This window comes from Marmota flaviventris, chromosome 6, assembly GCF_047511675.1.
Source record: "Marmota flaviventris isolate mMarFla1 chromosome 6, mMarFla1.hap1, whole genome shotgun sequence".
Taxonomy (NCBI): domain Eukaryota; kingdom Metazoa; phylum Chordata; class Mammalia; order Rodentia; family Sciuridae; genus Marmota; species Marmota flaviventris.
In genome coordinates, this window is record NC_092503.1 from 44,705,393 (window position 1) to 44,733,326 (window position 27,934).

Below are 27,934 nucleotides of genomic sequence, written 5' to 3' on the forward strand. Positions count from 1 at the left end.
TGAGATTGTATATCATTAAGATTTAGGGAAGAGAGCAGTGTAGTAAAAGCAGATTAAGGGGGAGGAAGGAGGGACAAGAATGGGGAGAAAATGTGGGATGAATTTGACAAAATTATGCAATGTCCATGTATAAATATACTACAGGGAATTCCACTTTTATACATAAATAAATGAAAGGAAGAACAGTAGAGTTGAGGAAGGAGAAGAGGGGAAAGGAAGAAGAAAGAGAAAGAGGGTGGAGAACCGGGGACTGAAATGGGGTAAATTAAATTCCTTGTGTGTATAAAAATCATACATTGTCAAAGTGAACCCAAATATTATACATAACTTTAATGCACTAATAAAAAAAAACATAAGTTGAGAAAAAGAATTTGATATCTGTCACAGCAAAAATAAAAAGTTAAAAAAAATTTCAAACTTGAGAGCTTTTAAATTTTAGTTATTTAAAGCACTTCTCTCTTTTCTCACTTGTCTTATTTCAGATGAGAAATCTGGCCTCCTCTTTACCTGTATCTCTCTAAATGAATTTATCTTTTTTCCCTCTCGTTACTTGTAAGATTTTCCACTGCTTTTAAGCCACTGATTAAGGTGTACTTTGCTATAGTTTTCTTCATGTTACTTGTGCTTTGGGTTCACATGCTTTCTTTTGAAATCTGTTGATGCCTATGGTTCTTACCAAATTTGGAAAAATTCTGATTCAATATATATAAATATTTTTTGGTGTTCCTACCTCACTTTTTTTAATCTTTCCTTGGAGGATTCCAGTTTTACATGTATTTGGTCTCTTATAATAGTCCCCTAGCTCTCTGATAGATTCTGAGATTTTAATTTTGTTTGTTTATTCTGTGTGTATTTCTCTCTCTTCTCTCTTCTCTCTCTCTCTCTCTCTTTTTTTTTTTTTTTTTTTTTTTTGGTATTGGGGTTTGAACCGAAAGGTACTTATCTACTGAGCCACTTCCCTGCTTTCTTTTTTTAATGTTTTATTTTGAGACAGGATCTTACTAAACTGCTTAGGGCCTTCCTAAATTGCTAAGGCTGGCTTTGATCCTTTGACCTCATGATCCTCCTAGAATGGTAATTGGGTTGGGTGATCTTTATAAAAATAGTTTTCTCCCCTGACAATGAGATTATCATTATCAATAACTTTTATTGGTATAAACCATTCAGTAGATTTTGGATGAATGAAAATAACAGTTTTAAATAATGACATTTCAGACTAGGAGGTAACATTTATTATGTTAGGTAGCAAGAAGAAAGAAAGCAAAGCATGATGTTGTTAGAATTTAAAAAGAATATCTATGTGGGCTGGGGATGTGGCTCAAGTGGTAGCATGCTTGCCTGGCATGCGCGGGGCGCTGGGTTCGTTTCTCAGCACCACATAAAAATAAAATAAAAATGTTATATCCACCGAAAACTAAAAAATAAATATTAAAAAAATTCTCTCTCTTTTTTTTAAAAAAAGAATATCCATTAAAGACCACATTCTGCACAAGTACTAGAACTACTCCAGAGTGTGTATAAATTCAACTTTAATTCTGCATATTAAAAAAACTAAACAAATTTCCTCTTATGGTTTCTAAAATTTATAGTGGTTTTAAAATCTCATGTAAAATTTTTAAATACTAAAATTGCTTTTAACTGTTTCTTAGAGAAGTACATTCTTTATAATATGATCTCAATTTGTATTTTATAGGCAAAAGCAACAAATCACCCACCTACATGAGAGGATAAGGGATAATGAACTACGGGCACAACATGCCATGTTAGGGCATTATGTAAATTGTGAAGATTCTTATGTGGCTAGTTTGCAGGTAAGACTACAGAGGATTTTGTAGTTGTTGTTTAATAGTAAATTGTATTAATAATATACCTAGCTTATAAAATCAGGACATTTTAAATGAAGGTTTTAAATTAGTATATTTACATGGTTCATATTTGTATGTGTGGCAAAAGGTGTCCACCTATAATCTTCCTTTTGTCCAGTTCTTCCCACATATAGCAGAAGCTATTGTTACCAGTTTCTAGTGTATACTTTCAGAGTTGATACATATAAGCAGATGTAAATATATTTTATTCCCTTGTATTTATAAGAAATATCAATATGGGCATTGGCATCTTGTTTTTTCCCTTATATTATTTAAAATTGTATAAAATTCAGTCATTATTTTCATACCACTACATAGATAACACTACTTTCTTTTCTATTTTAGAAAAATAGCATGCTTTTAGTCTATTTTCTGTTCACCAAAATTTGGGTTATTTTCTGTTTGATCTTTAATAAATGATACTCTCAATAGCCTTTTATAAATATTCTTTGAGTCATGTGCAAATATTTTCATAAATTATTTTTTCTTTTTAAGAACCATGTGTTTTCCTAAAACTGAAAACTTTTCAGATAAGACTTCTCAGTGTTTTATGAAGTTTGTAATTTTTATTGATATTGTCAAATTGCCATTCAGGAAAGCATTATGTATGACTTCCCCTCTTCTACTTCCTGCCTCTCAGCCATACTAACAGAATCTGTTACCAAACTTTTGGAATTTTTGCCCTTTGTTAAGTTATATAAAAGTCATGATTGGAGGGAGTTATCTCCATATGGCTTCAACATATATTTCTTAATAGTGATGTTAAGCTTCTTTTTATATATTAAAAGATTGCTTCATATTTCTCTTTCTTTGAATTATCTTTTCATATTCTTTGCTCATTTTTCTGTTAGGTTTTGGGGGTTTGCTAATTTTATACAAACAATATACATAAAAATAAAAATTATGTATAGAAGAAATTAGCCTTTTGTCTGTACTTTGATTGGAAAATATGTTTTTCCAAATTTGTCATATTTTCTATTTATATAATCCTGTTTCTTTTTCCTCCATTTTTTTCCTACTGTAAACTCAAATTCTAATGAGTATTTTATAAATGACTTCCACCTTTACAAATGAGCCCGTTTAAAAATCAATCATTAAACATCCCGTGTTAAATTTTGAGGTGACAAAAGTGAAGAAAAGTTTCTGCTTTTGTGGATCTTAGAATTTACAGAGGGAGGAACCATATGTGAAAGCACATTTATTCTCCCCCCCCCCCCCCCCAAAAAAAAAAAATACTGTATTCGCTAGGATAAAGCAGTATCTAGGCCTTGGGTCTAGAAATGTGAATGTTGGTTTTCCCTGTAATAACAATGTAAGGATCTGTGAGAACTTGCAACAAAATTTATCTAGCTGAAGGGCTATTTTCTCCAGTTGTTGCTTTTTAAGAGTTTTCCTTAACACTTCTTTTTGTTTTATATATAAACTTTATTGACACGTTTATTCCCCAAAAGTGGGGTGGTGGTGTTTTTATTGGGATCAAAAGTGAGGCCTGATTTAGCTTTCTGGTGGTATGTACTTCTATTTTTTTTTTTTTTTTTTTTTGGAAAATTTGGTCCTCTTTGTTAAGGTTTTATTCCTAGATTTAAAAAAAAATTACTTGAAGTGGAATTTTTCCTTCATTGTATCTTCGGTATGTTACTTATAAATATTAAAGACATGGAATCAGAAAATATTGAAGAACAAATAACTGTTGGATTTACCTGAAGCAGAGGCGTTTAACAAAGATTCCAGCTTGCTTTCTATACTTAAGTTACTAATAAATCAAAATACTTCATTTATATATGATTTCATATGACTTTAATCACATAATAACAAGCTTCTATGGTATAGTACTGAGATTAATAGTATTTTTATGCTGTGTATCTAGTCTAATTTGATTTGTTAATGGTAATCTTAGTAGAACCAGTTTCTTCTTATAAATCAGTATTTTAAATAAGTGTTTTTCTTGAATTATATGGTTATATTACCAAAAGAATGTAAAAATAGGTATCTGAGGGCTAAAAAAAGAATTTTTTTTTTCTTTTTTTAAAGCATAACACTAGGCCAGTAGAGGGCTCTCCATGTTAGTCTGCAAGGTCAGATAAAACTATCTGTAGGATATGGAAAAGGTGTGGCTAAAAATATTAGAATTTTGAATCACATAGAGAATTGAAATATCATTAAAATTGATTTAAAAATGTCAGAACAGTTTATAAAAGGTAATATAAGGAAAATACTAAGTGGGTATAATAAATATAGATGGTAAGTTTTTTTCTATGAACTAGATATAGAAATCTAATAAAATGGCAAAGGATAGAAGAAATAAGATGATAATAAAACATTTCTTTAGCAAAATAATTTTTACCTGAGATCTTAACATTAATTTTTTTATGTATAGAATTTTCTGTTTCATAAAATTTTTATTTTCTGTGTTTCACAAAATTTTTGTTTCATAATTTGAATAATTCCATTAGTACATTTGAAAAACAAAGTTAGACTTCTATTCTGCATATTCTAAAGTGAAGTCAATTTGTAAAATTTATAAAATTTTATTAATTTATAGATGGAAAACATTCTTGAGAAGTAATTTCCATTTGACTATTAAAAACTTAATAAGATTATAATTAAGATGTCTCCTTAAAAGTAGCTATTACTACACATCTCATTGCTGGACACAAGAACCATGTGTTTTCCTAAAACTGAAAACTTTTCAGATAATTTTTATGATTAATAGCATTAAAGAGCAGTTTATACTTAGAAATTTTGGTTTAAACCATATTAAGTTTAAATCTACATATTAAGTTTAAATCTACAGTTAGAATGTCTTATGGGAAAAATAAATATGAAGGAACTGTTTTTTATTTTGTTAGTTGAAGAGATTTCTTTTTTCCATATACATGTATACCTTGAAAATATCAACTTAATGAAATGTATTTTTAAACTTTATTAATGAATTGTTCTATCCTTTTTCTTTCCATTTATGTCATTTTCTTCTATTTTTCGTTTATTTTTTTTTTCTGCTACCAAGTCCTTTGGTTCTGATAAGCATTTAATAAGTAAGTTCCACCTTTACAGACAAGCCTGTTTTATAAACCATTAATCATCTAATGTGTTAAATGTTGGCGGCACAAGTGTAAAGAACAATTTATATCTTCATGATCTCAAATCCTGTTGAAGGAGACTATATACAAAATTTATCCATTTACATTAAAATTATTTGTATTCACTATGGAAAAGATATTATTTCAGCTCTAGTAATATAAATGTGAGTGAATTTGGTTTTGCTTGAAAGAATGTGTAATCTTAAAAGAAACAAAGGCAAACAACAGACTATTGTCAAATGTTGGAAGTACCCAAAGTGGTTATATATGAAGTTCTGTGAGAACCCCTACTGAGAATGTATAAATTAATCTTCCAAAAGTCAGAGTAGTCTCACTGTTGGAAGTGATATCTAATCTGAGAACCAATAAACTAAATGAATTTAGCCAGGTGAAAGGAGTAGCAGAAGAACAGTGTTTGAGGCACACCATACAAGATGTGAAGAGGCCCAGAGGAATGAGGGGAAATGAAGGATTTGGAAAACTGTTGAGAGCCACAGCCCAAGGGGCCCCAGCAAACTTCCAGCTGCCGGCTGATGATTGGCTCACAGCGGCCCCAGCAACATCTAGCTGATTGGCTCCTCTGCGGTGATGCTCATTGGGCTGTTTCCCTGCCCTTTCAGACCACAGAGCTGCTCATTGGGGGACTTTTTTGGCTCCGCCCACGTGACCCAGCCAATCGGCCTCAAGAGCAGGAGGATTGTGGGAGGTGGAGAGAAGCTTGTGTGAGAGAGAGAGGCTGTGGAAAGCCGGTGGTGGCAGTTGAGGCTCTGAGGGTTTTTCCTGAGAGGCTGTTTTGTTTGGCGTGTGTGGTTCGTGTAGTGTAAGATTATTTATTTGGTATCTTTCTGTTCTTTTAATATATGCACTCAATGCTATGAATTTTCCTCTTTGAACTGCCTTCAAAATCTTCTCAGAGATTTTGATATGATACAACATATCAAAATCATATGACATACATATCATATATATTCTGATTTACTTCTAAGTATTTTAAAAATTTTACCCCTGATTTCTCTTCTGTTATTCATTCATCATTCAATAGTATATTATTTACTCACCAGGTAATAGTTTCTTTTTATCTTACCATTGATTTCTACTTTCATTTCATTATGATCTAATAGAATGTGAGGTACTATTCTCTATTATGTTGTATTTGCTAAGAATTTCTTTTTGGCCTAAAATATGGTCTTTTTTAGAAAATATTCCATATGCTGCTGAAAAGAAAGTATATTCAGTTATTGTTAAAATATTCTATATATTTCTGTTAAGTCTAAATTGTTCGATTGTATTTTTTTAGTTCCATAGCTTCTTTAGTTTTTGTTTGGAAGATCTATGAAGTGATGAGAGGTATGTTAAAGTCACCCAGTATTATTGTGATGTGGTCTTTTGTTTCTTGTTATTGAAAAGGGTTTGTTTGATGTATGAATGTGCTCCATTGTTTAGGGCATAAGTATTTTTGATTGTCATTTCTTCTTGTTGTGTGATTCCTTTAAGCAGTATAAAATGACCTTCTTTGTTTCTTCTGATTAACTTGAAGTCTACTTTGTCTGATATGAGAATAGTAATCCCTGCTTGTTTACGAGATCCATGTGAATGATCTATTTTTTTCCCATATTTTCACTTCAGTCTATTGATGTTTTTGCCCTATTGATGTTTTGTCTCTTAGAGACAGCATATTGTTGAGACTTGTTTTTTTAATCCAGTCTGCCAGCCTATGGCTTTGGATTGATGAGTGTAAAAGACCATTTACATTCAGTGTTCTTTTTGAGATGATTTTTATTCTCTGTCATTTTGATTTATTTCTAGTTTTTAATTTGAATTAATTTCTTCTTTGATTCATTCTTCTTCTAGTGTAGTTCTTCCCTCTACTACTCTACTATTTTATTTTCATGAAATATTTTATTGAGTATGTTTTATAGTGTAGGCTTTCTAGTTGTGAATTCATTTGTGTGTGTGTGTGGTGCTGGGGATTGAACTCAGGGCCTTGTGCATATGAGGCAAGCGCTTTACCAACTGAGCTATATTCCCAGCCCCCTGTGAATTCTTTTTTATTTTTGTTTATCATGAAAGATTTTACTTCATCTTCAGTTCTGAAGCTTAATTTTGATAGGTATAGTATTCTTGGTTGGCATCCATTTTCTTTCAGAACTTGGTATAAATTATTCCAAGACCTCCTAGCTTCTAGACCTCCTAGCTTCTGGATTGCTTTACCTCTAAATATGAACAATCATTTTTCTCTAACAGTTTTTAAAATTCTATCCTTATTCTGTATGATAGATTTTTGTAACAATGTGTCTTGGGATGGGTTTGTTGTGATTTTGTATATTTGGAGTTCTGTATGCCTCATATTTGATTTTCCATTTCATTCTTAAGGTCTGGAACATTTTCTGATATTATTTTATTGAAGAGATCGTACATTCCTTTGGTTTGTATTTCAGAGTCTTTATTTATCCTGGTGAATCTTTAAAGATGGCCTCTAATGTTATCCCAACTTTCTTGAAAATTGTGCTCATGGTCTTTTAATATCTTTTCTTTAAGAATAACTTCATTTTCAAAATAATGTGTTTTGACTTTGTTACCTGAAACTCTATCTTCTAAATGGCTTAATCCATTGTTGATGCTTTCCATCAAACTTTTAATTTGCTTTATTGATTTCTTTATTTCAAAAATTTCTAATTGATTTTTCTCCAGAATCTCTATCTCCTTTTTGAAATATTTTCTCTGTTTTACTTCTCATGTTATCTTTTACGTTGTAGATCAGTTTAACTACGTGACTTTGTAAATTCCTTCTTTGACATTTTCCCCACTGTGGTGTCAATGGAGTTCATTGTTGAGGCATTCTGGGTTGTTTGGATGTTTTTTTTCTCTTGCTTTTTCATATTGTTTGCTGCTTCAGCTCCAGGGTTCCTACCCTAAGAACTTAGTAATGTCTTGTTGGTTTCCATTACCTCACAGATTAGGGGAGAGAAATAATAGTAACAAACCATGCAAACAATATACAGCATTAAACTAAACACTTGGTTCTTACTATGACATCTACAATATTAACTGGTATAATGAACAGAAGTAGTAGGATCAGCAGTTTACTAAAACAGTAAGAATCGTATTGTGTCTGGCATAAAATCAAACGAGGTGTTATCTATGATTTCTGCAGCATTGTTACAGCTTTAGTGTTGGGAGCAGATGTTATATAAAACAATTATTGCTAAAAAATTTTAAGACTAGAATTAATTAGGAAATAAGAAGAGATAGGTGGGTTGAAAAGAGTTTGCAATTTCAAAAAGTGAACAAGGAAAATAAAGAGGAAATGTTGGATGTGGTAGTTATGAGGTGGGGGGAGAAAATAGAAGTAAAAAGTAAAAGGAAGAATGTAAGAACAATAGAATTTGGCTGTCAGCAAAAGAAAAGAGAGAAAGAGGAGCAAGGGAAACAGACAAGTGAAAAACAATTCAAAACAGTCAGTATACTAATGGAAACTCTAACCCTCAAAGACAGAGTAGTAACTACCTTCAAAAAATTCTAGAAATGAGAAGATAAAAACAAAAATGTATAAATGTCCATGAATCACTTACCACACACATGCACAAAAGAGAATCTGGATGAAAAATTAAGGAATAATTTCCATGTCCGTTGACAAAATAGTCAATGAGAAAATATGGTAGCTGTCTGTGCCCAACTGTCTTTCCATTTCTTCTTGAGATATGCCCCAAGTACAAGAGTAGGGGCAGCAGGCTATCAAATCCTCCCCCCCCCCACTTTTTTTTTGTTTTGCACCAAAGTACCAGTTGAAGTTCACAAATTCTCATCTTCCCTTTGGTGGTATGAAGTAGGGCGGGATGGGAAAGTCACTGCTAGGTTCTGTGAGAGGAATTCCTATAGGTAGAGCTCCCAAAGATGGAGCTTAGGTCTAGTGAGGCCCCACTTGCTTTAATGAATGGCGAGCAGTTTGGAATACCAAATCAATGTACCTCTAGGGTGCTGATCTATGCTGGGATACTGTACCCCAGTAGTCACCTCAGGATTCCACTGTAGGGGAGGGGAGCCAGTCCTTCAGCTTCTGTTGCCTGGAGAATCAGCCTTTACTGGCCTCTTGGGCTTTGTCCCCAAGTGTGGTCATACCTGCCCATTAAAATTCCTGAACCACTTCAGTTGGTTCTGTGAGTTGCCGGATTCAGACAGAGGAAGGAGCTGGGCTCTCTATGGCCTCTCAGACTTGTATTCTCCTGGGCAAAATAGTCTCTGCCTATTTTTTCCATGGGTTGTCCCAGCTCCAGTCTCATGGATCCTAGTTCCTGGTTCCTGTGGGTGCTACTGCAGTGTGGATGCCTCAAGATGGTTCCTGCCTCAGTTCTCTGTGGACAATTGGGAAAAACAAGGCATTTTTCATGTACCAGTTTATTGTACCGTCCAGCCTCTGAATCGGCCTAGGGCAGGCTGCCCCTGCAATCCCAGGTTTTTCAGTACTAAGACCATCCTTTGTATTTCTCAGTGACTTCCTTCCTTCTGTGCTAATGCCAATGCTCCCCCAAGCAGCTTGACTCCAGTGTTGTCCCTTTTCCTTGTTAATGTTCCCAAAATTTCTTAGTCTCTGAGGCACTCTGACTGCCCAATATTGAGTTTTAGCAAAATCCCTCTTTCACTCACCTCACAGAGAAACAGTGTCTCCTAAGTAAACTTTTAAAATCTTAACTGCCTACTTTTTTTCTTTCCCAATAGCCACAATATGAGAACACTTCACTCCAGACTCCATTTTCGGAGCAGTCAGTGTTGCATCCCCAGCAAGAGGAACTTGAGCAGAAGCTTGCATCTACTGAAAAAGAGGTTTCACAGCTCAATGAATTTCTCAAGCAAAGAATAAACCAATTCAGTGAAGAGAAGAAGAAACTGGAGGAAAAGGTGTGCATTTTTTAAAAAATTGTATTATTAGATCAACAGCATTTCTTCAACATAGAATATTTGTCATGCCAGGTTACATTTATATTAAAGTATTTAATGTTGTACCAACTTTTGGGAAACACTGTTTACTTGTAAAAAAATTATTTTCTTGAGGTATAAAAATACCTCTGTAGGGCAGGGGTTGGTAGCTCAGTAATAAGAGTGCTTACCTAGCAGGTATGAGGCACTGGGTTCAGTCCTCAGCACCACATAAAAATATTTTTAAAAACTCTCTGTATATGATACTTTTCTAATTAATAATGAGATCTTTTTAAAGTCAGTTCCTGTACCAATAACTTCCTTTTCGCTGGTTGAGTATTTTATTCTTCCTTGTCATATTGAACGGAAAGCATTAGAAAATGAAATGAAGTTGATCTTTCATTCATAAGGACATTTTTCAAGTTAAAAAGCTGAAGTCCCTAAAAGCCAAATACATACACATGTACACACACATACTTAATTGACCTTTCTGCCTTTATTATAAGTAATTTCACATATTTCATCACATTCCATTATTGTATTATTAAAGATCAAGTAGAACACAATAAATCTTCAATTTATTGAAGAGAAACAGCACAGATTCTTTGACTGCTACTTAATGACAAAACTGTTTTTTTTTTAACTTCAATCTTGATATTCCCGGCTTCTTATTTTATTAAATGAGCCTTCCATTTAAGTAATCTTGGAGCATCCCATGATTTATGCAGGCAGACTGCATAAACTCAGTTGATAACTTTGTGAGTGTATGTGTGTCCATCATTTACACATGAGTTGAAATTTTCATCTTCCCAAATTGATAAAAATTTATATTTTCTCTGTTTTTCGGCTGTATGATATCTTTCTTGGCTAATCTAAAAGTACCTTAAATACCTCTTTTTTCTTTTCTGTATTTGGGGAACATCATAGAATATACCACACAATCCAAGGGAATAAGGAAATAGTCACTGGTTATGTGTGAGAGGAATTAAAATAGTCTCTTATTTGAGACTTTAATTTAAAAGTTGTCATGAATGAAGATTTTTAAATACTTTTTTAGGTTTTATCTAAATTTTCTCGTATTTTATTCGTTGTGCTCAGTGCTTAATAAAATAAATTTATACGCTTTCTACCTATTTGATGTCGCGTATTAGGATGTCTCATAGGTACTCCAAACTTTTCATGTCCAAAGCACAGTTTTTAATTTGCCTTCTGACTGCTCTACTTCTCTCAAAACAAAACAAAATTTTCTTCAGTGTTCATTTCTATATATTCATTTACTCATGCTGGAAACTTTACAAAGTCTAATTAGGAAGCTTGCCTCCTGAATATATATAAAATCTTTCCAAAATTAGCAGCGTAGTATATAGTACAGTATTATTCATCTCATGGAACTGAAGTTATGTAAACATTTCTCCCTCCCCCAAGCCCCTGACAACCACTGATTGTACTCTTTTTTTTTTTTCCAGTCATCTCATATTAGTAGAATCATACAATATTTGTCCCTCTCTGACTGGCTTATTTAATTTAGCATGATTTTCTCCAGATTATCTGTATTTTATAAATGGAAGAATTTCTCCTTTTTTTGAGCTTGAATTATCTTCCATTGTATGTGTACAGCATACCACATTTATTTTATTTAAATGAAATTTATTTTTAACTGATACATTAAAACACATCATTTTTCTTCTCATTCGTTCATTAATGAATATTTAGGTCTTTCCCACATTTTTTATTATGCTTTTGTTGCCTGTGCTTTTGGTGATATATATAGAAATCATTACTGTAAATAATGCTGCTCTGAACATGAGAGTGCAAATATCACTTTTATTCCTCATGTCAGTTCTTTTCCATAAATATTCCAAAATTGGAGTTTTGGATTATATATTTTCTTTTTGATTACTGTTTTTCATAGCAGTTGTAGTTGGACACAATACCTTTATTTTTATTTGTTTTTATTTTTATGTGGTGCTGAGGATTGAACCCAGCGCCTCGCACGTGCTAGGTGAGTGCTTTACTGCTGAGCCACAGCTTCAGCCCCAAGGGTTAAATTTTTTAACTTGATATCATCTTTTTATTATTTTGCCTGTACTTTTGGTGTTGTATCCAAGAAATCATTACCAAGTCCGATGTCAAGAAGATATTCCTGTGTTTTCTCCTAAGAGTTTTACAGTGTCTGATCCTATATTTAAAGTTTCAAATCAATTTTGGATTTATTTTGAATTTTTTTTTGTGTGTGTGAAGTGCAATAAAAAGATCCAGTTCATTCTTGTTCATGTGGATATTGAGTTTTTTTGACACTACCATCTTTCCCCATTGTCAGATTTTTAGAATCTCTGTCAAAAGTAAGTTGACCATCTATATGTGGGTTTGTTTCTTGATTCTCTGTTCTGTCCTGTTGGTCTATGTGTCTGTTTTAAAGCCATTACCAAGCTTTTTGTGATAATGTGTTGGAATCTGGGAGTATGATAAACTCTGGCTTTGTTCTTATTCCAAATTGTTTTTGTTTTCAGGGTTTCTTATGAATTTTTGAATTGTTTGTTTTCTGTTTCTCTGAAATATGCCATTGGTATTTTTGTATGAATTTTATTAAATGTGTAGACCACTTTGATTGTATGGACATTTAGGTAATAGTAATTCTTGCAGTATATGAACATAGGATGTCTTTCCATTTACTTATGTCTGCTTTAATATTTTTATTGGTGTTTTATAATATTAAGTGAGTAAGTTTTTTATGTCCTTGGTTAATTTTATTCTTTTTTATTATTCTTGATAGTATTGTAAATGAGATTTTTTTATATATACAAATACAACTGATTTTTGTATGTTGATTTCACACCTTGCAACTTTGATGCATTTTTAGTTCTAACAGATTTTTTAGTGGAGTCTTTAGGCTAAAACTCATGTGTGCAAACAAACATTTTGCAATTTAAGTTCTTTCTGATTTGGATGCTTTTTTATTTCTCTTGCCTAATTGCTCTGGCTAGAACCTCTAGTACTGTGTTTAATAGGTGTGGCAAGAGTGGGCACCTTGCCTTGTTCCAGATTTTTTAAGGTAAGCTTTAAGTTTTTCACCATTTTTAGTATGACAATAGCTATGGGCTTTTTCATAAATGTCTTTGTGTGTATGTGTTAAGGTAAGTTCTGTTTTAGCTAATTTGAGAGCTTTTAATCATGAAAAGTTGTTTAATTTTGTCAACATTTTATACATCTATTGAAATGATTACATCAATTTTATTTTTCATATTGATAATGTGGTATGTATCACATTAATTGGCATATATTGAACCATCATTGCCTTGCCAGGGATAAATCCTGCTTATTCATGGAATATGATCCTTTTAATGTGTTGTAATTTTGTTTAATAGTTTTTTATGGAGGATTTTTAAATCTGTGTTCATTAGGGATTTTGGCCTGTAGTTTTCTCGTAGTATCTTTATCTGATTTTGATATCCTGCTAATGCTGGCCTCATAAAATGAGTTTGGAAGAATTTCTTCTGTTTTTTTTTTGTTGTTGTTGTTGTTAATTGGAATAGTTTAAGAAGGAATGGTATTTATTCTTCTTTAAATGTTTGGTAGAATTAACTGGTCTTGGGCCTTGTTCAGAGGTTTTTTTGTTTGTTTGTTTGTTTTTTAACTACTTCAAGTTCCTGGTTTATCATTGATCATTCAAGCTTTCTGTTTCTTCTTGATTCAGTTTTGGTAGATTGTATGGTTCTAGAAATTGTCATTTCTTCCATGTTGTTCAATTTGTTGGTATATAATGTTCATAATAGTACCTTATGATCCTTTTTATTTCTGTAGCATAAGTATAACATTGCTTTCATTTTGATATTATTTATTTGAGTTTCTTTTTATCCCCTTAGTTTTACTAAGGATTTGTTCATTCTTTTTTTCTTTAAAAAATCCAACTCAACTAGTCTTATTGGTTTGTATTGTATTTTTTTTTTTTTAATATTTTTTAGTTGTAGATGGACACCTACCTTTATTTTTCTTTATATGGTGCTGAGGATCGAACTCATTGCCTCACCCATGCTAAGGGAGTGCTCTACTACTGACCCACAACCCCAGTCCCTGTTCTATTGTTTTTAAAATCACTATTTCTTCTAATTTTCGGGTTTTTTTCCTTCTGCTAATTTCATGTTATTATTTCATTGAGATAAAATGTAGGTTTCTTGTTATAGAATTTCTTCCTTAATGCAAACATTTTACAATATAAACTTCCCTCTTAGTAGTGCTTTTGATTCATAAGTTTTGGTATTTTGTTCTTTCATTTTGGTTTATAGGAGATGTTTTCTAATTTCAGTTTTAATTTCTTTTTTAACCCAATGATTATGTAAGATCTTGTTTAATTTCTACATACTTAAGAATTTTCCCATTTTCTACTGTTGATTTTTAGTTTTATTGCAGTGAAGTTGGGAAAGACTTTGAATGATTTCAGGGTTTTTTTGTTTGTTGGTTGGTTGGTTTGTTTTGTTTTTTTCTATACTGGAAGTTAAACCCAGGGATGCTTTATCACTGAGCTGAGACAGGGTCTCACTAAATTGCTGAGGCTGGCAATTGTGATCCTCCTGCCTTCAGCCTCCTGAGTTGCTACTATTTCAGGCATGCACTTCCACGTCTGATGATTTCAGTCATTTATATTTTTTAAGTCTTGATTTTGTGACCTAGCATAGTCTATATTGTGGAAAATGTTCCATGTGCACTTGAGAAGAATGAGTATTCTGCTGTCATTGGGTAATATGTTTTGTATATATCTGTTAAATCCCTTTGGTCTATTGTATTGTTCAATTTTGCCCTTATTCTTTTTTCAGTTGGGACTATCCATTATTGAGAATGGGTTATTGAAGTCTGGTAGTTATTATCATATTTCTGTTTATTTCTACCTTCACATTTGTCAATGTATTTATGTGTTACTAAATTTAGGTGTTTTGGTGTGGGGGGAAAATGTATATATTTTTAATGCTGTTGAATTGACCTTCTTATCACTATATAATGACTGGCTTTTCTCTTTGAGATTTTTTTTTATTTAGTATCTGTTTTGTCTGATACAAGTATAGATATTGTTGCTCTCTTTTAGTAGCTAGTTGCATGGAATATCCTTCTCTATTCAACCTATGTGTCCTTACATTTAAAAGATACTTTAGATAGATACTTTGTCTCTTAAAGGTAGAATATAGTTGGATCTTTAAAAAATAAATTTAGTTATTGTATATCTTGATTTTGGAGTTTAATCAATTTTACATTTAAAGTAATTATTGATAGGTAAGGACTTAATATTACCATTTTGTTAAGTTTTTGTTTGTGTTGTAGTTATTTTATCCTTTTCCTCTCCTGCTCTCTGAATGTTTTGTTGATTTTGTTTTTGCACTGGTGTATTTTAATTCCTTTTTCTTTTTTTTTAATTTTTTTTAATTTTTTATTGTTGGTTGTTCAAAACATTACAAATTTCTTGATATATCATATTTCACAGTTTGATTCAAGTGGGTTATGAACTCCCATTTTTACCCCATATACAGATTGCAGAATTACATCAGTTACACATCCATTGATTTACATATTGCCATACTAGTGTCTGTTGTGTTCTGCTGCCTTTCCTATCCTCTACTATCCCCCCTCCCCTCCCCTCCCCTCCCCTCTCCTCTTCTCTCTCTACCCCCTCTACTGTCATTCATTTCTCCCCCTTGTATTATTTTTCCCTTTCCCCTCACTTCCTCTTGTATGTACTTTTGTATAACCCTGAGGGTCTCCTTCCATTTCCATGCAATTTCCCCTTCTCTCTCCCTTTCCCTCCCAGCTCTCATCCCTGTTTAATGTTAATCTTCTTCTCCTGCTCTTTGTCCCTACTCTGTTCTTAGTTACTCTCCTTATATCAAAGAAGACATTTGGCATTTGTTTTTTAGGGATTGGCTAGCTTCAGTTAGCATAATCTGCTCTAATGCCATCCATTTCCCTGCAAATTCTATGATTTTGTCATTTTTTAATGCAGAGTAATACTCCATTGTGTATAAATGCCACATTTTTTTTATCCATTCGTCTATTGAAGGGCATCTAGGTTGGTTCCACAGTCTTGCTATTGTGAATTGTGCTGCTATGAACATCAATGTAGCGGTATTTGGACATCACATATTTCTAATAATTCTGAACCACTATATATTTGGTCTTTCTTTCACACACTTTGTTATTGATATCTCAAATTCCATTTTCATACCATGTATACAATAACATTTTTATATTAATAGTTAATTTTAATCATTTTGCCTTTTAAACTTTTGTATTAGAATTAAAAGTGATTTACTCACCACTGTAACAGTATTACATTGTTCTGTATTTGTTGTATATTATCTTTACCAGTAAATTTTATACTTTCCTATACTTTTATGTTACTGTTTGTCATCTTTTTATTTCAATTTGAAAAATTCTTTTTAGCATTCCTTTTAAGTCATGCCTGGTGGTAATGTATTCTCTGTGCTTTTGTCTGGGAAAATCTTGCATTTTTTAAGGGACAGTTTTGCATATATACCATTCTTTGAGTTGTTTTGTTTCTTTTCAGCATTTGAAAGGTAGCATTCTATTTCTCTTGGCTTATAAGGGTTTTTTTTGTTTGTTTGTTTATTTGTTGAGAAATCTGCTGTGATAGCCTTATTGTTTTTCTCTTATTATTTTGAAAATTCACTTATTAACTTTTGACAATTTTATTAATGTTTTTTGGTATGAATTTTTTGGGGTTAACCATATTTGAGATTTGTTGGACCTTTTAGATCTTCATTTCCATTCCCTTTTCCAGATTTGGAAAGTTTTCAGCTGTTTGTTCATTGAATAAACTCCCCCCTCCCCTTTTTTTCTCTTTTCTTTTTGGGATTCACATGATGCCTATAGATTGGTCTGCTTGATGTCATTCCACAAGTCCCTTAAACTCTCTTTAGTTTGAATGTATCATCCCACTTTCATTCTCTTTTCTTCCTTTAAAAATTTCTAAAAGACCTTTCTTTCATTTGTTTGTCCTTTCTTCTGCTTTTTCTAGCCTGCTGTTAAAATCCTTTTAGTGAATTTTTGAGTTCAGTTTTTTGTATTCTTTGATTCCAAGGTTTCTGTTCAGTACTTCCAAACAGTTTTTATTTGTTGAAATTTTCATCTGCTCATACATTATTTTTCTGACCTTATGGAACATTTTTATGTCTATTTCTGTCAACTAATTCATATAACTTGGTTTCAAGATAATTGATTGATTGATTTTTTTTTTCACATTTCTTTGTTCATTTTTTGACTTTGAGTTGGTAACTGTGTAATTAATTAGTAAACTGCTGCCCCACCATTCTTCATTAATTGGCCTCATATGGGAAAACACCGTCTGGTCAGCCTAGCCAGGGATTTGGGGGCTTTTCATACCATTGTGCTAGTCCAACCTGCTTTTTTTGTTCTTATCATTCCCCAGGCTTCAAGGTTATGCTGGGTCTCTTCATGGATCTAAAACAAGAAAGACTGTAGCTTGACTCTTGGGCAGCATTCTGAAAAGTTGAACTGTTGGATATTCTATCCAGTACTTCTCTTCTTAGAGAGAAACTTGGATCTGAAAATTTTTTACCCATTTGCTGTGTATTGAGCTGAAAGAATGGACTATGGGGCTGCCACCCTAAACCAGTGTTGGATCTCAATGGTCCCCAGACAACTAGAGTAGAAAATGTCCCACTAGTGCTCCAGAAGAGGCAAGCAGTCATCTAAGCAGCTCCTGGGAAAGTTGGCGTGTTGACTGGCTAGTCAAGTATTTCCTTTCCTGGCAGGTTTCCTCCTAATTTTACTGTGCTGTCCTGAAGATAGGGATGGAGAGAAGATGTCTCAAATTCCTCTACCTGCTTTATATGGGGCTGATTTCACATTTTCCCAGGGTATTGAAGCTTCTCAATTGATTTCTGGATTTCTTAGAGAATGTGTATGTGTGGTGTTGCTTTGTTTTTGTCTTGTTGTTGAATCGGTGTATTGGTAGAAGCAAAGAGAACCCAGGACTCACTATTCTTCCATTTTTCTGATGTCACTTCCAATTGTCTTCTAAATAAGTCAGTTTTTCCCCTAGCCCAATTATATAGCTTTATGCTCTGCCAATCTTACTCTAGAAAAATGTGGTCTTAATACACTGTGTCTTACAGTTGGTCAAACAGTTTAGGCTTTTGTTTGTTTCTGGCATCAGATTCTTTATACAAAGTAATCATTTTCCTGGTAAATACTTGACTATCTTCTCCCACTTCCAAGTTACCTAGTTATTTTTTCAAGTTTCCTCTTAATGTTTTCCACCTCTACCCCTCCTTTTATATGTATATAGCAACTGGTTCTTTATTGAAGTCACAATTTGTAACCATTATTTTTCCATCTTTCTCTATGGAAAAATAATGAAGGCAAGGATTGTGTCTGAATGTGTAACTGAATCATACCCAATACTACTGCAGTACCTGACATACTGGATTAATGAATGCTCTGAAGTAAGTTGTGCCAAGAGAAGAGAAAAAAACAAAGTAGTCTCAAATAGAGGACTATGGATAGAGCAGTGGGGTGATGTCAAAGTGTCATTGGTACATGATGGAGCCAAGTCCCCAAGAGACATAGAGAAAGGTCAATGACAGATACCAAGATGGCAGTTACTCTTAGAGAAGGAAGAATCACTTCTTTGTGAAACAAGGCAATTAAGAATGCCAATGTATAAACCAGGGAAACATAAAGAGAAGGGATGAGTATCAAAGGTACTGTTTGTGTCAGAGGATGTAGAAGACTTGAGCTTTTTTGCTTTTGTTTTTGGTTTTTATTTATTTATTTTTGGTAGACGTAGATGGACAACATGTCTTTATTTTTTATTTGTTTATTTTTATGTGGTGCAAAGGATTGAACCCAGTGCCTCATGCATGCTAGGCTACAGACCAAGCCCCTGTTTTTTGTTTTTGTTTTTAATTAAGATGAGTTCGTTCTTTCTTTCTATTTATATTTCTATTATAAATATATTCTATTTATATTTCTTTCTATTTATATGTTAGTGGAATGCATTATAATTCTTATTACACATATGGAGCACAATTTTCATATCTCTGGTTGTAGGCACAGTGTATTCACACCAATTCTTGTCTTCATATCTATACTTTGGATAATAATGATCATCACATTCCACCATCATTAATTACCCCATGCCCGCTCCTTCCTTCCCCTCCAATCCCTCTGCCCTATCTAGAGTATGTCTATTCCTCCCATGCTCCCACTCCCTATCCCACTATGAATCAGCCTCCATCCATTTACCTTCAAATGCCATGATTTTATTCTCTTTTATTGCTGAGTAATATTCCATTTGTGTATATATGCCACATTTTTTTTTATCCATTCATCTATTGAAGGGCACCTAGGTTGGTTCCACAGCTTAGCTATTGTGAATTGTGCTGCTATAAACATTGATATGGCTGTGTCCCTATAGTATGCTGTTTTTAAGTCCTTTGGTATAGACCGAGGAATGGGATAACTGGGTCAAATGGTGGTTCCGTTTCAAGTTTTCCAAGGAATCTCCATACTGCTTTCCGTATTGGCTGCACCAATTTGCAGTCCCACCAACAGTGTATGAGTGTACTTTTTTCTTCCACATCCTCACCAACACTTATTGTTGTTTGTCTTCATAATAGCTGCCATTCTGACTGGAGTGAGATGAAATCTTAGAGTGGTTTTGATTTGCATTGCTAGTGATGATGAACATTTTTTCATGTATTTGTTGATTGATTGTATATCCTTCTGAGAAGTGTCTGTTCTGGCCCATTTATTGATTGGATTATTTGCTTTTTGGTGTTTAGCTTTTTGAGTTCTTATATAGCCTAGAGATTAGTGCTATATTTGATGTGTGAGGGGTAAAGATTTGCTCCCAAGATGTAGGCTCTCTATTCACCTCTCATATTGTTTCTTTTGCTGAGAAACTTTTTAGTTTGAGTTCATCCCATTTATTGATTCTTGATTTTAATTCTTGCACCACAGGAGTCTTATTAAGGAAGTTGGGAGCTAATCCCCCATGATGAAGATTAGGGCCTACTTCTATTAGGAAAAACCAGGGACCCTATATCTAAGTCCTTGATCCATTTTGAATTGAGTTTTGTGCATGGTGAGAGAGATGGGTTTAATCTCATTTTGCTGCATATGGATTTCCAGTATTCCCAGCATCATTTGTTGAAGAGGCTGTCTTTTCTCCAATGCATGTTCTTGGCACCTTTGTCTAATATAAGACGAGTTCTTGAAGGGAATCTAGAAAGTAGGTTCATTGGTTAAAAAAAAAAAAATTAGATAAACAGCACTTAAGGCCAACACAAGATTGGATCACATTATTTCTTTCTGTGTATTTACTTTCTGTAACTGTGATGAAGACTTATTCTGCGAGAGAAAAACTTAATGTGAATAACAACAACAATAATAATAAAAATTACCCTTTGATGTAGTCTTTCTTTTATGAGCCAGAGAGCATGTAAATATATGTTTATTGTATTTTCTCATTTCATTCTAATTTTCATAAAAACATTATGAGGTATACTATACCTCCTTTTTAGAAAGGAGGTAACTTGGGTGGATATAGCTTAGTGGTAGAGCATGTGCTCAGCATGCTTAAGACCCTGGATTCAGTCTCCATCACTCAAAAGTGGAAAAAAAAATTCTTAAATTAAATAAAAAATGAGGTAACTGAAGCTGAAATAATTTGTCCAGATACTTATAGCTAAATTTTTTAAAACTTTGAATAACATTCAAAACAATTTAACTCTACATCTGATATGTTGGTTCTAATAATGACTTATATTAAAAATTACTTATAAGAAAATGTTCTCTCATTAACCTATTCAGTTTTAATAAATTAAAATAGATAAAAAATAGACTTTTAAACTTCTCTAAAATATGGCCTTGCTGTTAACTCCTAGGAGTGATTTCAGTATTGGATCATACCTCTTTGAAAGGAAGAACTTGCCTTTTAAAAGTAAAATAATTAGCTGGGCATGGTGGCTCATGCCTGTAATCCAGCAGCTCAGGAGGCTGTGGCAAGAGAATCACAAGTTCAAAATCAGCCTCAGAAACCTAAAGAGGCCTTAAGCGACTTATCAGCACCCTGTCTCAAAAAATAAAGGGCTGGGGAAGTGGTTCATTGGTGAAGTACCCTGAGTTCAATACCTGGTACCAAAAGGAAAAAAAAAAAAAAAAAGACTTATTCATGATCCTTCATTTACCTGGAGTTCAGATTTTAATAACCTTTGTTAATCTGAAACAGTACAAAACTGGGCAGTTAAAACAACCCACACAAAATGGAGAGCTTCTAATCAGTTGGAAGGACTGAAAAAAAACCAACATCCCGTGATTATGTGTGCTCATATGTGATTAACAAATAACAGAGATGATATCCCATCAGAGAATGTTAGCAGAAATTTGTGAACAAAGGCAGAAAAGGTTGATAAAACAACAGAGAAGACAGTTGGCTAACTAAAAAGAAAAAGAAGAATACTAGGGCATCTGCATGCAGACAGCATGGATGACCTATTTCAGTAAGTGCTTTTTTGAGGCATTGTTATTTAAACAACTAAGATTAAATCAGAGAACATATAGTAAAAATAGTCTTGTTAGTTATGTTTACTTCTGAACTTACTGGGTCCTCTAGCAAAAGCACATTTTGTTGATAGGGAATTCAAGTACAAATTGAATTTAAGAGAATATCTGCTGATGAATCATATGGAAGAATTATAAAGTCATGGGTTTTCAGTCAGATGATCTAGATTTGAATCCTACTACTCAGTGTTTTGTCATTAAGTCACTAAAGATCTCTGGGCCTCATATTTTTAATAAGAATTATATTGTCAGCAGTTTGTGAGTTTATCTAGTTTTGGTTTATTTATTCTTTGACCACAGGTTAGACTGTCACATCACCAGCACTCTCACCATTAATCCTAAGAAAGCCCCAGTAAATGAAAGGGTTTTCTGTTATCAGTGACCCTCCTTACCCAAAGTAAAAATGGACCATAATATCACAGATGAAATCAGTAGACCAAATGATCTGTGATTAATTTTTCCAATTGGAGTTGTTTCAATAAAAACAAAAATTTACATTAGACCTGCATATTCTTATATCAATAGAGCAGTCTTTGTTTATTTTGTGTTAATTTGTAAGTTGTAAAACTGAAAGAGATTAAGGTCAGGAAGTAACTTAACCACAGGAAATTGCATTAGGTAAGACATGAAAAAGAAGGTAGGCCAGGTATCAGTGTTAGCTTTACCAAAAGTTCAGTGTGTAATCCATTATAGTACGACTCAGTTTCCCTGGCGAACTTGGAGACGTCTGTAAAAATGCTTCAGAACCCTGCTAAGTTTCTATAAAAGCATTAAATAGAACACTGGTAAATGTGAGTCCAGGAATTTATCTTTGAGGCAATAGTTTTTGTACACATTTTATTCCTAATTGATCTGAAGTATGAAAGTATGAATATGAGATGTGAAATTTGAAGTTGTCATATTTCAGGTTGTAACATAAAAAGTTATTACACAAAAATTTGAGGTTTAGCTTGTACAAGTTGGGATTTCCTGGAATAATGTACAATGTGTGTTGTACAGTAGATGTTTATTTAATTAGCACAATTTATCAGTGCTAAAGTGACATCAGTGTAAGGCACCTTTATGTTTTCTTTTTAGAAAGAAAATGTGCTAAAAATTTAATCATGACACAGTGCATTAGGAATAGTCTTGATTAAGATGTGAAATTGTTCACACTAGGGTCTTATTTGTTCCTAAGTATTTGGTAATGTCTCCTCGCTCTGGTTGCATTGCTTAGAACATGATAGGCAATTCTTTTGAAGATTTGTTAGTAGCAAAACAGCTTTGATTACTTTATATGTCTTCTTCCAGGAGTTCACATAAAGCATTTGGATATAGCTTTGCAAAAAATAAATTGTAATTATTACTCCAGAGACAAATACATCTGTGACTTTATTTTTGTGCTTTTCTAGATATGCAGTAACTTTTTAAAATTCCAAGTTGAACTGTGATGTTTTCAAAGTTATTTTAAATATCCAACATCCTTTAGACTCAACACATAGTTTCAACATAAACTATGAAATGACAACTGTTACACTATTGAAATGACAAAGATGTGAACAATCTTGGCCAAATTTGTATATATGTAGGCAATAAAAACTACATTCTTACTGCCACCTGACTGCAATTTATAGGATGCTACCCTGGTAAAAGCAAATAAAAAAAACCCAAAAGTCATAATTACAGGGATATAAAAATTTGAAAAAAAAAGTGTGAATCTTATAATGAAATAAGGTAAATCTTAATTGAGGGTGGTGGTGGTCTCCACTCTAACCTAGAACTATGGATGAATTCATTGATGCCCAAGACTGTAATGTTTGTTTTGTTAATGACTCAAAACCACTGAAGATTCATAATTTTTTTTCTTTAGCTTAAAACCAGAGATAGATATATCAATAGCCTGAAAAAGAAATGCCAGAAGGAATCTGAACAAAACAAAGAAAAGCAGAGAAGAATTGAGACCTTGGAAAAGTATCTGGCTGATCTTCCAACTCTAGATGATGTACAAAGTCAGAGTCTACAGGTAATATGAAATAATGGTCTCGTCTTTTAAATTCCATGAAAGCACTATTCTTTAGAAATTTCACTAATTATAAATTACTATTTAATTGCTGTTTTAGGATTTAGTTGAATCAGAAACTTTGTTCATCCAAGCATGAATAGAACTCTCATTGTTAAATAATATGTGGTTACATTCCTCATTAACCTGTGTGATAACCCTCTCACTTAAATGTTCTACTGTAAAAGGTTGTTTCTAAACCAGTCTGATAAACCCGCCCCATAGATACTCATGCATGTACACGAATTCTGAATTTCTCCAATATTCTCTGCGATTCAAGACTCTTCACAACGTTCTTTTGAGTATCTTTCTAGATGTTTGTTTTCCTCATTCTTCTTAGCCTTTCCATAAATTATTCCTTAGACCTTCATCTGACTTCTGTTCACTCCCCTGATTTCTGTTTTTCTTTTTTAACAGTACCTCAATCCAAAGTCTTCCTGTCAATTCTGGCGAAGCCTGCCTGCCTAAATCTTACTTATAAATCCATAAAATCTACTCTTCAATTTTTTTCTCAAAGTCTTCCTAAGCAGGGTTCCTCAGTTTGGTACTATTGACAATTAGGGGTAGAAAATATTTTCTTATAATGGTCTGTCCTGTGCATGGATGGATGTACACTTTTTGCATTTGACCTTCTGGCCTCTACCTACTAAGCGCTAATAACACTGTTCCCTCCCCTCTCTCCAAATCCAAAAATGTTAACCGACATTTCCAAATGTTCCCTGAAGGTAAACATCACTCCCAGTTGAGAATCATTGGTCTAATCCATGGAGTGCCATTATTCTGCATATTCTCATATCTATAGAGCAGTCTTTATTTTGTATTAATTTATAAGTTGTAAAACTGAAAGAGATTAAGGTCAGGAAGTAACTTAACCACAGGAAGTTACATGAGCAGAAACAGAGCACTATAAATTAAATAACATGAGATGACACTATCTTACAACATTAGGATAGCTACTATCAAGGGTCTTGAACAGATAACAGTGTTATTCATAATAGTCAAAAGATGGAACCAATGCAAGTGTCCATGGGTGTATGAGCAGGTAAGCAAAAGATTGTTTATAAATCATGTATACATAGAGTGAAAAATTACTCATCCCTATAAAGGAAGGAAATTCTGGCATATACTACAAACTGGATTAATTAGAAGATATTTTACTGAATGAAATAAATCATTCACAAAAAGATAAATCCTGTTCTAACTTATATGGGGTCCAAGAAGAGTCAAATCATAGAAAGTAGATAGCTGATTTCCAGGGGATAGAGTAAGGTATGGATTGGGGGAGTTGTTTATTGGGTATAGAGCTTAAATTATGCAAGGTGAGTTCTGGAGATTGGTTGAACAACAGTGTGAATGTATTTAACACACTGAACTATACACTTAGAAATGGTTAAGCTGGTAAATTTTGTTATATTATCTTACCACAATTCTAAGTAAAAATCCTCCTGTCTTCTAGAAATGCCTAATCCCATTCTCTTCTCCACAGTCCCATTCTCATAACTCTCTTCCACTCAAAGGAGAGATAGTGTTAAGAACTCTCAATGAAATGTAGATAGCATAATTTTAGCAATGTGTTAATCCTTGAGAACCAGTAGTAATTTCTAATAGAAACATTTAATATTTCATGTGTTATGAGCTATAAAAATTCTCCTTAGCTTCAGGTCCTAGAAGAAAAAAATAAGAATTTGCAAGAGACTTTGCTAGATGCAGAAAAAAAGCTCGAAGAGATCAAAAAACAATGTCAAGAAAAAGAAGCCCAGTTAATTTGCCAGAAAAAGAAAGAAAAGGAGTTAGTATCTTCCGTTCAGAGGTAAGAAAACTTTCCAAATCTTTTTACATTGTTTTAAGTTATTCATAGTTCATCAAGCATTTCATTTAAAGTATATTCATTTATAATTATTACTTTATTCTTCTTCTTGTAAATGGACTGCTAAGAAATATAATTTCAGCCAGGCGCAGTGGCACATACCTGTAATTCCAGTGACTTGGGAGGCTGAGACAGGAGAATTGTGAGTTCAAAGCCAGTCTTAGCAACTGTGAGGCACTAAGCAACTCAGTAAGACCCTGTCTCCAAGTAAACTATAAAATAGGGCTGGGGACGTAGCTTGGTGCCCTGAATTCAATACCTGGTACCAAAAAATAAAAATAAAATAATAAAGTATAATTTCACTGGAACAGATTGTTTCAGATGTGATTTAACATTTTGAAGCAATATACCAACATCTTGCCAAAGGTTTAGATGAGATTAGTAAATAATGAACAAACAAAAACAAAAAACAATTGAAGACTGAGAATATTAATGAAAGTCCTTGTTGGCTTTGTCAAAACTTATGTAAAAATTCTAAATAACAAAACAATGGGGGCCAGCAAAATACTTACACTGCATTCTTTAATAGGCTATGTCAAAAAGGAAGTGATGGACTCCTATTTCACCTTAATGCAAGTAACAGAAATAGCAGTTTTGACATGTACCTTCCAATTCAACTCAAATATCTTGCCTTATATGACTCTTTTAAATTAATACAGCTAGAAATACAGTGAATATTGCCGCAGTCTGGCTGGGCACAATTCAGGAGCCACTTGTCAAAAGAAACGAACTTTATTTTTAGAACCACACACGCCAAACAAAACACCTCCTCAGGAAAAACCCTCAGAGCCCAACTGGCACCACCAGGCTTCCCACAAGCCTCTCAACCTCCCCCACTCCTCCTGCTCTTGAGGCGATTGGCTGGGTCGCGTGGGCAGAGCCAAAAAAAGTCCCCCAATGAGCAGCTCCGTGGTCTGAAAGGGCAGGGAAACAGCCCAATGAGCATCACCGCAGAGGAGTCAATCAGCTAGAAGTTGCTGGGGCCGCTGTGAGCCAATCATCAGCTGGCAGTCTGAAAGTTTGCTGGGGCCCCTTCGGCTGTGGCTCTCAATAAATATCATTTGTATCATATTGAAATAGAGTGACTATCATATTCAGAATGTGTGGTTAAGCTTGGAAATTAATATTGGATTCCTAGAACACCTAGAGAACTACTATATGCCTAAAGAATAATTCTCTTTCTTATTTAACTTAAACTTTAATGTTTTAGTCAGATTTATCACCTCTGTGACTAAAAGATCTGACCAGAACAATTATAATGGAGGAAAGGTTTATTTAAGGGCTTATGGTTTTCAGAGGTCTCAAACCATAGATGGGCCGGCATCATTCCTCAGGGCTCCTGGTAAGGAGAAACAACATGGAGGAAGAGTGTGGCAGAGGGAAGTAGTTCATAGATGATCAGAAAGCAGAGAAAGAAACTCTACTCTCCAGATATAAAATATATGTCCAATAACCACGTCCCCATTTAACCACCTCCAGCCATACCCACCCACCTCCAGTCACCACTCAGTTAATCCCATTAGGGATTAATTCACAACACAATCCTTTCTCCTCTGAACCTTCTTGCATTGTCTTACATGTAAGCTTTTGGGGGATACCTCACATCCAAACCATAATACTTAATATCAACTATAAATAGATAAAACCATCCTCAAGAATAATATTAAAAAGCAATAAAAAACTAAATGTAAGAAAAACATTAAAGTACAAACTCTGTTTTCAGCTTTTAAATCAAAAATCTATCAGATTCCATATCGATTCCATGTTAATATTGCTTTGCTACTTCTTTCAAAGTCTTGAGTATAGGCTGGCCTGTTTTTTTCCTTGGTTTTAAAGTAGAAAAGTCTCTGATTGCTGAGATAATTCAGTCTTCAGTCTTCCTGATGTCAGCTCAAAAAAAAAAATCATATTTTTGATTCTACCTTTATTTTTCTCCTATTTGATGCTTTTTTTTTCTTGCACTTTAATTTTCCTCTTTTATAACCCCATATCTTATACCTAAACTTTAGTCTAAAACACCTTCATGAGCTGGGATTGTGGCTCAGCAGTAGAGCATTTGCCTAGCATGTGAAAGGTGCTGGGTTCGATCCTCAGCATCACATAGAAATAATAAAATAAAGGTATTGTGTCCAACTACAAATACACACACACACATACATGTACATACACCTTCATAATCTTTGCTTGTATTCAACCATATAGCTTTTTCTTTCATCTTTATGGTAAAATGAAAGCAATGTAGCTGTTCTAACTTATAAAGCACCATGATAACAAACTTTAAGCTGTGTATTTTAAGAGCAGAATTAACAACATCTGAAGATAATTGAATATTATCTTGTCACATTGTGTGCTTTTATATATTTATATGATTTTAAATTTATACGGTGCTAGTATCATCCTAGAAGATTTCTCTTGCTTTCAAGTAGATATAAAGAAAAAAAGTTTGTTAATATTCTTCAGTACTTGTATAGTTTTGGTGTCACTTGATTTTGGGTCCAGAACCTTAGCTTTCTCAGCCATGTAATAGTCCTTAAATTTCAAAAGAACTTCAGATATGTATGTGATCATGAATTATGTC

General features: G+C 33.4%; 1 protein-coding gene across 2 annotated transcripts in view; it reads left to right on the plus strand.

Moving 5' to 3' along the window:
- The window catches only part of Cep85l (centrosomal protein 85 like), a 161,176-nt gene that overhangs the window by 100,163 nt on the left and 33,079 nt on the right, over nucleotides 1-27,934 (plus strand). For both annotated transcript variants that reach the window (XM_071613072.1, XM_071613071.1), the window contains exons 5-8: nucleotides 1,694-1,811; nucleotides 9,662-9,841; nucleotides 23,301-23,453; nucleotides 25,145-25,299. In XM_071613072.1, the coding sequence (XP_071469173.1) occupies nucleotides 1,694-1,811; nucleotides 9,662-9,841; nucleotides 23,301-23,453; nucleotides 25,145-25,299 (606 nt within the window). The remainder of the gene's footprint in view (nucleotides 1-1,693; nucleotides 1,812-9,661; nucleotides 9,842-23,300; nucleotides 23,454-25,144; nucleotides 25,300-27,934) is intronic.